This window comes from Myotis lucifugus, unplaced genomic scaffold, assembly GCF_000147115.1.
Source record: "Myotis lucifugus unplaced genomic scaffold, Myoluc2.0 scaffold_8, whole genome shotgun sequence".
Classification (NCBI taxonomy): Eukaryota; Metazoa; Chordata; class Mammalia; order Chiroptera; family Vespertilionidae; genus Myotis; species Myotis lucifugus.
This window is the reverse complement of record NW_005871056.1, coordinates 4,194,239-4,207,088: the sequence shown is the minus strand read 5'-3', so window position 1 is coordinate 4,207,088 and position 12,850 is coordinate 4,194,239. Positions and strand designations below refer to the sequence as shown.

General features: G+C 40.2%; 1 protein-coding gene across 3 annotated transcripts in view; it reads right to left on the bottom strand.

Moving 5' to 3' along the window:
* ATP2C1 (ATPase secretory pathway Ca2+ transporting 1) overlaps nt 1-12,850 on the bottom strand; it is a 120,533-nt gene that overhangs the window by 16,687 nt on the left and 90,996 nt on the right. For all 3 annotated transcript variants that reach the window (XM_014450743.2, XM_014450749.2, XM_023749519.1), the window contains exons 20-26: nt 9,887-9,937; nt 7,919-8,085; nt 6,113-6,181; nt 3,249-3,365; nt 2,330-2,477; nt 1,379-1,474; nt 70-211 (exon numbers count right to left, since the gene is read on the bottom strand). In XM_014450743.2, coding sequence (XP_014306229.1) covers nt 70-211; nt 1,379-1,474; nt 2,330-2,477; nt 3,249-3,365; nt 6,113-6,181; nt 7,919-8,085; nt 9,887-9,937 — 790 coding nt within the window. The remainder of the gene's footprint in view (nt 1-69; nt 212-1,378; nt 1,475-2,329; nt 2,478-3,248; nt 3,366-6,112; nt 6,182-7,918; nt 8,086-9,886; nt 9,938-12,850) is intronic.

The window sequence follows — 12,850 nt, the reverse complement described above, 5'->3', positions numbered from 1 at the left end:
AGAACAAATGCATTAGAAAATACAATAATTCATCTAAAATACATAAATCATAAAGAACATTTGTTTTACCCAGTATACTTAGGCTCTCGGTTTGAAAAACTTTCTGAAGTGGAGGAAAGTAAATAACTAATAACTGTCCCATGATGGATCCAAGAACTGCGTAGCAAAACATTTTATTACTGCAGAGTCCAATCTCAAACACAGACTTGGTCTGTTGGCAAAGCAGAGTTTGATTATTACACCTTGGTCACAGAACAAACTACTTTATTATTACATTCCCTTCTAATTTATAATAAGTTGGATTTAATTCACAATGGCAGGACCATGAAATCTCTTAATTTTAACTATTATTTAGGAATAATTCAAATGAATAAAGGTAAATTTTAAAGTAACTTTTCTTTATCAAGAAAGGGCTTTTTTTAAAAAGAGAGTTCTGTTATATATACCTTTTTTAAAAAATAAAAATCAATAGAAACTATTTTAGCATTCCAAAATTCAAGAAATTTTAATTGCATATGATTATTCTAAGTCATTTCTATCCATTCATTAAGGTAGATAAATCTAAAAACCTTTCTTAAAGAATGGACCTAGTTTATGTGTATTGAAGAAGTAAAGCTGACTTTCATAAAATAAAAAATGAATAATATAGCATCTTCAAAAATTACTCTAATGATAATTCACTTGGAAAGTTCTAGCATGGCAAATGATAACAGATATAGTTGAGGATTCATAAAGTGCTCTAAAAACTAAATGAATAGTCGGGCCTCAAATGGAACTAGTTTAAAAAATATTATGCTCTGAAAAACTACCACTAGGTTTTAGCTCATTATTTCCTATCAAAGCACTTCAATTGAGAAAAGGCAATTAATCACACCTTAAGATACAACATGGGAAGAAAAGTAAATTTACAATGTCCTAAGCAATGGGAGATATCTATAATACTTTCAACAATAAAATTTTTAAAAAATGTCCTAAGTTTTGATACACTGATGGAAGTAATGGAAAAAGATTAATATGCAAAAGATTGTTCTTATATTTCTAACAACACTTTCTTCTAAAAGGAGACCAATACCATCTTAACAGAACCCATGAGGTTTGTCCTATGCTCAAATGTTAATCTGAACTTACCATATAGCTACAGATAATAAGAGAATGGGAAGAAGAAAGATCACGTGACAACACCAGTGATTTACTGTGATCTTCTGATCAAAGGTAAGGCTTATCTTCCCAAATGCCCCACCTCCATTATGATACATGATGGAGGAAAGCTATCTGAGGCTATAAGCTGTAGCTACAAAATCAAGAAAAGCTAAAAACCCATATTCCTTGCCTGTTTACAATTAGAAAGTGCTCTACCTAACTGAATCAGTCAGCATACCTGGGATCTAGAGCTTAGTGCATTGAACATGTCAAAAAACACAAAGCATGTGAAGGTCATTGTTGTGTCTCGAGGTGTTATCACATTGTCTCGTAGCTGCCAAGAGAAAAAAATGATTTTTAGTGGCTGAATTTAATGGATAAATACTGCATGTGTTTAAAAGGCTAAAATTTTCTTTCCATTCAGATAAAATAGCTTTAGTCTTATGATATAAAAACATGTAAGCTACATAATTTCCTATATGCGATTTAAATGTTACCTAATGCCTTGGCCAGGTGGCTCAATTGGTTGGAGTGTTCGTCCCCTACACCAAAGATTGCAGGTTCAATCCCCAGTCAGGGCACATACCGGAGGCAACTAATCCATGTTTCTCTCTCACATCGATGTGGTGGTTCTCTCTCTCCCTCTCCTTCTCCCTTTCCTTCGTCCTCTCCCTCTCCCTTCCCACCTCTCTAAAATCAATTAAAAAACAAACAAACACATATCCTAGGATGAAGATTAAAAATAAATTAAATAAATAAATAAAGTCAACTAATGAATAGCTATAGTCACCATAAAGTAAAAAAGTCTTCTCACAAACCATATAATAGATATTAAAGCAACTTTCTTTTTTGATGACAAAGTAGCTAAAAACTCAGATATTTTAACGTCTCCCCAAATTTTCATATAGCAATTTTTATTGTATCTGATAGTCCTCTGCAGATTTAAATTACTTTAATAAATTAATCAGAAATTCCAATAACCCATAAAGGCTGAAATCAAACTATGTTTAAATGTTTTTTTTAAGACTTTAAATATAATAATATTACCAAAACTGTACTACGTTTAAATGTTTTTATCAAATTTTTCAAAGAGCTCTCCTAATTTTTCAGCCTTCCATGTAACACACAAAAATAACTAAGTTTTATCATATAGAATATGTTAATAAAGCAGATTATCCAGTGAATATACCTCACGCCAGAAGACAAATAAAGTCCCACAAACAATGATTATTGATGAAACAAGTATTTTAAGTATCAGGTTTTTGGTCAAAATGCTGTCCTTCCAGTTGCGTGGAGGTTTACGAATGACATCTTTATCCACTGGTTCTACTCCAAGGCTTCAAAACAAACAGAAAAATGAATTACTTTAAAGTTTTAACGTTTAAATTTGTTACTTTCAATCCTGATTAACATCAGTTATGCAGGAAACTAAATACTTTCTTTAAAAAACAAAGTATTGAACCACAAAGGAAACCTTGGCTGTTTACTCAAAAATAACCACGAATTTTATACCGTCCTCTTTTATTCTTATTTATTTGGCACAGTTTAATAGGAGATTGGTAGTCAAATTTTTAAAAAATTGTCCAATTTCATTTACATATAAGTTTACTTATTTCAATATGGGCTCAAATACATGACTGACCAACTGGACTTTGAAATGCCCTCCATGCAATGAGGTTTTGACTATTTGTATTGAGAAGTGACATCTATGGCCCCATTATTATAAAACAAAATACTTAGATGCTTAGGTTCTTTGATACTTTCCCCAAGTCTCTAAAATGGCAACAAAGCCTAGCTAGTAACACTAAACTCAGAGATTTCTCCATTCATCCCATTCTTAGAAACAAAAAGCTTACTTCCTGAGGACAGGGATTGCCCTGATCTGTTTTCAAGGTAAGGCTGGGCATCTGACACAGTGTATAGGCTCAGATCCATAATGGATGAGTGAGCACCCAAAGAAAATAAATGATATGCACACATCACACAATTTATAACAAACATGCTGCTGAAAGGTTTCTAACGCTTTCCATGAATGAAGTCTGTAAAACTGAATCATGAGAATATCACATCTTCCTTATCTTTCTAATTTATGCATGAAAAACTCCTACCTCTGAGCTGGAGGTCCATCCATGATAATATTGATCCACAAAATCTGCATGGCATTGAGAGGATTAGGAAAGTTCATTAATGTAGCCAATGAGATTAAAGTCAATGCTGCTATACTCCTGTTGAAAAAAAGAGTCATTTAAAAAGATCTGTCAACACAATATAATTCTTACTAATATTAAAATAACCACTTTTTTAGCATTTAAAAATCTCATATTATTACTGTGCTTTTAAAGGAAGCCTGTACTTCCAAGAAGATTTTGAAGCCAGGAGTTAACTCTTACAATCCACAGTATTTTAATAAAGGATTTTCAAAATGTTTATGTAACAACAATAAAGGAAGATTTTTAAAGCTGAGTTCAGAATAGCTGTTGCTACATAACAGTTAAGTTTCAACACTATTTTGGTAACTGTTTTTTTGAATACAGAAAAGCCCTTTGCTTTTTGGAAAATGATAACAAGAGGAAACACTAAGATTTGAAATACCTTAGTTATTTCAGGAGCTATTAATTAAACCACAAAAGTTTCTATACTTTGATGGTGACATAGACACCTAAGTATCACATTAAGAACCTATTAGAGCCCTAGCTAGTTTGGCTCAGTGGATAAAGCATCGGCCTGTGGACTAAAGCGTCCTGTGTTGAATTCTGGTCAAGGGCACATGCTGGGCTGGTGGGCTTGATCCCCAGTGGGGGGCATGCAGGAGGTAGTCAATCAATGATTCTCTCATCATTGATGTTTCTCTCCCTCTCTCCCTCTCTCCCTTCCGCTCTGAAATCAATAAAAATATATTTTTAAAAAGAACCTATTAGACATGCCATTTTTAATTTTTTAATTAAACAAACTTCAGGAAGATAGCCCAGAAGCCTCTAGGCATTCTGCTTAAATAATACTTTTCATATAATCGATATATAAAAAACCCTAATATGCAAATAGACCAAACGGCGAAACAACCGGTCGCTATGATGTATGCTGACCACCAGGAGGCACGCGTGCAACATGGTGGGCATCAGCAGCAGGCAGCAGAGCGCGAAACATGGCGAGCGTCAGCCACGGCTGGTGGTGGAGCAGGTGAGGCGGGGCATCAGACCAAGGTGGGGCGCCGGTTGCTGTCATCGGGGCGAGCCTCTGGTGGTTACTGAAAATTCTTTGTTCCCATGTGCCGCAGTCCTGCCCAGCGCTCGTACCCGCTATTGGCGCCAGAGCCACCGCTCGCACCCACTACCGGCACCAGGCACTGGCCCTGAATGCTTGGTGCTAGCAGCGGGTGCGAGTGGTGGCTGCCGGCCCCAATCACCCCTCAGGGCTTCTCCACCTCCCACTATTCCTGAGGGGTGATCGGGGGCAGCAGCCACCTCTCACAGCCTCTGCCAGTGCCCGAACTGCCGCTCACACCCACTGCCGGCACCAGCCCCGCTTGCACCTGCTGCTGGCGCCGGTCCTAATTGCTCAGCACCATGAGCAGGTGCGAGCGGTGGCTGCCAGCCCTGATTACTCCTGAAGGCTTCTCCACCTCCCCCTGCTCCTAAGGGGCAATCGGGGCAGCAGCCGCCACTCTCACCCATTGCTGGCACGAGCCCCAATTGCTCCACACCATCAGCGGGTACAAGCAGGGCCAGCGCCGTCAGCACGTGGGAGCAGTGGCAGTGGGAGCAGGGCTGCTGGCAGATGGGACCGGGGGCCACGGTAGGAGGGGCCAGGCAGGGGCGCGGAGGATGGGCCGAGACCTGCCCCTGTGCCCACTGCAGCCTTGAGGCCCACAATTCCTGTCAAGGTGCACGAATTCATGCACTGGCCCCCTAGCCCTATATAATAAAAGAGAAACATGTAAATTGACTGTCCCTCCACTATGCTCACCAGCCAATCAGGAGTGAGTATGCAAATTAACCCAACAAACATGGCGGGTTAATTTGCATACACAGGCTCCAGGTGGAGAGCAGAGCAGGAGAGCCAGCGGAGAGTGGAGCAACTTGGGGAACTTGGCTCCCCAAGCCACCAGATGGAGAGCAGAGAGGGAGAGCTGGAAGCTTGGAGGACTTGGCAGAGTGGGAGGCCGTGGGACAGAGACAGAGCAGGAAGGGGAAACCAAGAGTGCGGGGAGCACCAGGAATTCTGGAAATAGTATTTCTGGTGGCAGCCCCAGGACCAGAAGCAGAAGCCCAGAGCGCGGGGAGCACCAGGAATGCTGGGAATCGTAGTTCTGGTGGCAGACGGATCTCCTAGACACTAGAGCAGCGGTTCTCAACCTGTGGGTCGCAACCCCTTTGGGGGTCGAACGACGCTTTCACAGGGGTCGCCTAAGACCATCGGAAAACACATATATAATTACATATTGTTTTTGTAATTAATCACTATGCTTTAATTATGTTCAATTTGTAACAATGAAATTGGGGGTCACCACAACATGAGGAACTGTATTAAAGGGCATTAGGGTCGTGGCATTAGGAAGGTTGAGAACCACTGCACTAGAGCAAAGTGAGCCTGGAGCGAGTTAATGTTGCGGTGGGGGATGGAGGGAAAGCAAAAGTGAGAGACATAAGTAAAACCAGAGTGTCTAGGAAAAATTAAAGGGAAGATATTCTAAAACTTCCAGGAAATCTCCACCAATGAAGCAAAGAAAAAAAAATGCCTCTATTATTCTGTGAGCAACAAACCAAACTAAGTTGGGGTCTCAGACAATTCACTCATATGATTGCAAAGACAGACAGAAACTCCTGGATTGGAGAGGGCTCCCCTGAGGGCTTCCAGATTGGAGAGGGTGCAGGTCAGGCTGAGGGACCCCCACACCCCTCAGTGCATGAATGTCATGCACCGGGCCTCTAGTTTATCTATAAGACTCATGGTGACAAACATTTTACAAACTTACGTGCTCAGTTGGAATCTAACAAAATTTTTAATGTTATTATAAATCCCTTTACCCTCTTCAATTGCAGACCTGAAATTAAAAAAAAAATTAAGTGAGAAAATAGTACCACACAAAAGCAAAAATATCCACAGTAAAAACACTAATTTAAAAATAATTTTCCAATTGATATAACACATACTTTGCTAAAAGAATATATTATTTTCTCTACATGATTAAGATTAGAAAAATATGAAAACATTAATCTAACCATAATTAAAGACTTCTAAAGCCCTACCTAAACTGGTTTCATTCTACAATATTAAAATTCCTATTCTTAAAAAAATATATTGCAATGTTAAAATCCCATATTGTCTTTCTACATAAGACAATACTACACACTTATGCTAAAACAATAATCTTCTTTACCCACATTAATTTTTCTTAAAGGTTCAAGATGCATGAATGGTAAGAGGTTAAATTAATGTATGTCAGCAAATAAACAGCAATGAGTTATATAAGATTATAGAATTTAAGCTATCTTTTGCTACTATATATAATTAGATATATGTAGGAGCAGAATTATATAAAGTATATGGTATATAAAGATTCATATAAATTATCTAATTCATTTGTTTGAATGTAGGAAAATATGTGTTTTGTAAACAATTTCCCCTTTCTTCCAAAATTGTCACACAATTCTAAGATGGAAAGAAAAAATTCTTATGTCCTTATAAGAGCTTGGCAATTCTAAGTCCTGAGCTCCCACATGCTTCACTTTAGGTCACAATCCTATACAATAAAAGCCTAATATGCAAATCGACTGAACGATGGAACACCTGGTGGAACGACAGGTTGCTATGGCACGCACTGACCACCAGGGGGCAGATGCTCAACGCAGGAGCTGCCCCCAGCTCATAGGCCCCAGGCCAGCCAAGGCAGGTGAAGGCGGGGTCCCCCCAATCGCCCTGCTGGTCGCCTCACATAGGGAGGCAACCAGCAGCAGGCGGTGGTGGTAGGGGGGTGGGGCTAGCAAGCAGGCAGCGCCAGGCCGGCCAAGGCAGGTTCCAGCAGCCCCCCCCCCGCCCCAGTCGATCGCACTGCCAGTCGCCCCATAGATCAGCCCTGATTGCTGGCCAGGCCTAGGGACCCTACCCATGCACGAATTTCGTACACTAGGCCTCTAGTGGGTTACTAAAGCAGCAGGGGAATAAGTAACATGTATCACTGATATGAGTAAGACTCAGGTTGGCAGATAGGTTATTATCAAAAAACAAGATTCAGGTGACTCCCATCTGAACACTGAAACTGAAGCCACCAGGTATTACATAAGAATTTTAAATCAATTAGAAACTGCGGCTGAAACAACAAAGTTACTCTAACTTAATAAACTGTATCACTGACAACATGAACAATTACTGATAAAAGGAAATAGGTATGGATGAGAACTTGATTATTTTTAATAATTACACAGCCATGCACATGCATATTTCTAATAGCCTGAATTTAACTAGAATAAAAGCCCCATAAAAGTTCACTGCTGTGCCACTACACTTACAGCCAGAAAAATGTGATACTTAGTAAATATTTCTTAAATGAATGGTCCTGCCATTTATTCTGTCCTTTCCATTCCATACAAAATAATTTTCTCCAAAACGACACACTACACCATAAAATAAGATTAACTGACCTACTAAAATAGTTTAATTCATCCAGTGTATAACGTATTGCTAATTCTTTTCCACCTAAATTGTCTGGAGATGAAGTGTAGGAAAGGATGGGAGAAGATTCTTTCTGATGCAAATCAGAAGATACGGAAATGAAACTTACATTATGGTTTGGAAATCATCATCCACCAGGATCATGTCGGCTGCCTCTTTGCAAACATCTGTGCCAGTCTGACCCATTGCGATTCCAATGTCTGCAGCCTTCAGAGCAACTGCATCATTTACTCCATCTCCTGTCATGGCTACAACCGACCCATTCTTCTGTAGAGACTACAGTGGGGACGGGAGGGGGAGGGAGGAATTCTGATTAAAATGTTGCTTCTACAGAGATAATGTGATAAACAAATCCTCTCTATTTTTTCACATGATTAAGATTGGAAATAATATAGACTATCAGTTTTTCAATGAATTTCAATATATTTAGGTCTTAAAATAAAACTTTTAAAAGTTTCTATTAGGCCCTGGCCAGCGTGGCTTAATGGTTGGAGCATCAGCTGGCACACCAAGGGGTTACAGGTTGATTACCGGTCAAGTACTTGGGTTGCAGGTTTGATCCTGGCCTGTTTGGGCACATGTGGGAGGCACAGTCTCTCTCCCATCATGTTCCCTGCCCACCCCCCATTCCATTCTCTCTGAAAATCAATGGAAAAAATCTTTGGGTGAGGACTAACAGCAAAAAAGGCTTGTGAGAATAAAGAACAGAGTGCCTCACACACTTCTGTTTAAAAAAAACACACCCATTTCTATTAATATTCCCACTGTGTAAGAACTGTATGTCTAAAGTCTGATCTAGAGCCAATTACACAGTGGTTCTAAAGGACAATTTTTCCTTCCAGGGAACATCTGGAAATGTCTGCAGACATTTTTTACTGTCATGATTTGGAGGATCATGCTCCTGGCACCTAGAGGGTAGGGGTCAGGGATGCTGCTAAACATCCTATAATATACAGGACAGCCCCTCACAACAAAGCATCATACAGTCCAAAACGTCAATAGTGCTAAGGTTAAGAAACTCTGAACTAATACAATAGAAGGCTACAGTGATTAATAATTTAAGTCAACACCCTAGCCAGTTTGGCTCAGTGGATAGAGCATCAGCCTGCAGACTGAAGGGTCCTGGGTTTGATTCTGGTCAAGAGCACATGCTAGGGTTGCAGGCTTGATCCCTAGTAAGGGGCGTGCAGAAGGCAGTCAATCAATTATTCCCTCTCATCATTGATGTTTCTATCTCTCCCTCTCCCTTCCTCTCTGAAATCAATAAAAACATATTTAAAATCTATATATATAAAAGCCAAGCGACCGAAATAATGGAACGACCAGTCGCTATGATGTGCACTGCAGTGGACAACTGGCGGATATGGGGCCCTGATCGGACCCCAAACCTCCCGCGGCCCCTCCCCCCGGCCAGCCCTGCCCCGACCAGCCCCCCCACCCCGATTGAGGGCAGGGCCGGCCAGCCAACTTCCCCCGTCCCCTCCCACCAGCCAGCAGGCCCCCATCGCCTGATCAGGGCCTGCTGGCAACCTCCCAATCTCTCACCCTGGTGAGCAGGCCCCGATCGGGACCAGGGGTAGGTGGCGGTGAATGCAGGTGGTGAGAGGAGGGGAGGAGGTGGGGACTGCACGGTGGCAGTGCGTGGGTGGCAAGAAAAGGAGGTGGTGGAGAGGTAGGGAACTTGATGGGCCCCAGTCACTGGCCAGGCCTAGGGACCACACCCATGCACAAATTTCGTGCATCAGGCCTCTAGTAAATTCTATATAATAAAAGGCTAACGTAAATCGACAGAATAGCGAACAACTGGTTGCTATGATGTGCACCGACTACCAGAACAGACTTCTACATTGTTCAATTGCTTAAAGTTAGTTTGCAGACATCTCATTCAAGTTTTCTTCTACATCTTCCTTTGCTAACTAAATTCCATTTCAGGTTCTAAAAAAAATCACCTGTTTTGTTTTATAGTACTTCTGACTTTAATATTCTATCAAATATTCCTAGTAAGGCAAAAATAATTTAAGATAAGAAGTAGCATTTTGGATATAAAACTTAAACAATTGGATTCTTAGAGACCCACCTTAATAATTTTCATCTTGTGCCTTGGACTAGCTCTGTAAAATACTGCAACCTGTTAAATTATAAAAAACATTAAAAATCTTCAATGTTAACAAACACCAGAATAACTCATATGCTTCTAATTAACAATGATTTTTAAAAATCAATGTAAACTATATTTAATTTGCCACAGATATCAAACATAAGTAATATGACATGCTTGTTATGACACTCATTTGACATGCTCATTTCAAAATTTACCAAAGGTACCACAGGAAATACACAATCTCTGGAGAGAAAACAGCCTTACTCTTGAAATGTCTCAGAGACAAAGAAAGGGAAAACTCTCTTCTACCTTTCCTCTAACACCAGCATACAACTAGAATGGCCTCTTCCCTTGTTCTGTCTTCAGGACAGATAAAGAACAGCTACTTCACCCTAACTGGTTTGGCTCAGTGGATAGAGCTTCGGCATGCGAACTGAAGGGTCCGGGGTTCGATTCCAGTCAAGGGCGTGTACCTTGGGTGCGGGCACATCCCCAGTAGAGGGTGTGCAGGAGGCAGCTGATCGATGTTTCTCTCTCATCGATATTTCTAACTCTCTATCCCTCTCCCTTCCTCTCTGTAAAAAATCAATAAAATACATTTTTAAAAAAAGAACAGCTACTTCTTCATGTCTATAAAGCCCCCCACCCCCCTTTTTTTAAGTGTCCAGTGTCTACTCATTCTCTTTTATTTGGGCTAATTCATGAGGATCTCTTCCACTATATCTCTACTTACATGATCTTATCTCTCCAAACCATATGTTTAATCCCTTTTTCTGACCCCATCTCCTGTCTTCTAAAACCCTTTCACTGTGCCCCAAAGTCAGTCATCAGTGATTGACAAAATCCCCTAAATACTTTCCTTTTCCACATTGCTCTAATTTTTCCATAAAATATGGGCCATCTCTATAGTCCTCTCAAATAGTACAACCAGAAGATCCTGGAGAGGGGTAGGTGTCCTCCATTCTCCCTTCTTTATCATGAAGCCTGTTTTGAAGGTTACATGAGACTATACTTCCCTCTAACTGCAAGCATTCACTGCTCCAGAGAGGTCACTCCCCATTTCACAAAGATTTTAACTTCTGCCTTACTGTCACTCTCTCCAACAAAACTTCCCAATCCTGGTGATTTTAATGTCCACACACCACACCATTCTCTTTCCCACTTTCCTAGAAAATTCATTCCTACTAGTTTCCTCTCCTCATACTTCTGATCCTTTTTTCCAACCTCACTTTTAGCTGACAACCTTGTTCCCTACTTCAAAGAAAAAATCAGATGAGCATTTCCCAAATTCCCACCATCCAGTATCTGTCTCCAGGCAACATCCTTTCTTTCACTGCTTTTACTACTGCAAAGCTGAAGACTCCCTTGGTGGTTTGCAAGTGGTACATAACACAGAGTAAAATTTGTTCTTAAAGCACCAGGATGAGCAGGTTAATCTTTTTAGCTAAGTAAAAATATTGAAATTTAATAAACATAAAATTATGGCCTAAAGAAATTAGATATTAAAAAAACACTTAGAAATGAGTAAAAATTAAACTATATCACAATATCAAAGAAATAAGATTAGACTTGAGGGTAAGTGAATTTCATCTATTAACAATGTTTTTCACATTTATGTCTGTTTCTCTACCTAGAAAAAGGGAATATACTGATTAAAGGCAAGCACCCAATAAATCACTGTAGTTTGGGATCAGGAGGGGAGATGATAGGATGAGGACAACAGTATATGGTAAAAGGACAGTGGGAAAGTAGTAGAACTTTGTCAGAAAAGGAGAACGTTCAGGGAATAATATGGCAGGAAAAGATAAAAATCATTAAAGGGAAGGGGAAAAGGCTATGCATTTTCAGAAGCAACTTGCAAGAGGATTTTTCTCTTTTCATGGGTCCTTATTTTTAGTGTCTTATTTTCATGCAAGAACTTATACATAAATATTTATAGTAGTTTATTCATAATTGACAACTGGAAATTCAAATGTCTTTAAACTAGTGAATAGGTAACATATACCCATACCGTGGAATACTAGTCAGCAAACAAAAAAAAAAACTACTACCACACACATCCACACAACCAACATAGATAAATCTCAAATGCATGTGCTAAATGAAAGAAACAGATACATGATTCCATTTTTAGAACATTCTGAAAAAAGCAAAACTATAGGGACAGAAAACAAACCAGTGGTTGCCACATTCTGGAAGTAGAGGGAGGAGCTGATTTTAAAAAGGCACAAGAAAATTTGGGGGTATGATGGAAGTGTTCTAGATCTTGATTGTGGTGGTAGTAACGAAACCAAATGTCAAAACTTAGAAGACCGCTTTAAAATGGGTGAATTTCACTCTATGTAGATGATATTTTAATTTTTTAAAAACATCACATATCATGCTACAATTAAAATAGAAAAGGATAAAAAACATCAAGTAATGGTCTCTCTCTCCACTTTGTATTTTATACAACCATTGCTAATTTTTACAGTATTTTCCTCAGGCGAAACTTGATTCTTGCAAAAGTTAATAAATTTGCAATATCCTATATTATAAAAGGCTAATATGCAAATCGACCGAACGATGGAAAGACCAGTCTCTATGACATGCACTGACCACCAGGGGGGCAGCAGATGCTCAACGCAGGAGCTGCCTCCTGGTGATCAGTGCACTCCCACAGGGGGAGCACCACTCAGCCAGAAGCTCTGAGCTGGGCTAACGGTTGGCGAGCGCAGCGGCGGTGGTGGGAGCCTCTCCTGCCTCCACGGCAGTGCTAAGGATGTCCAACTGATGGCTTAGGCCCGCTCCCAATGGGAGCGGGCCTAAGCCATCAGTTTGGACATCCTCTCGAAGCTCCTGGACTGCGCGAGAGTGCAGGTTGGGCTGAGGGAGCGCCCCAAGTGCACAAATTTCATGCACTGAGCCTCTGGAAGATTGCTGTCTAAAATTGGGAAAAGT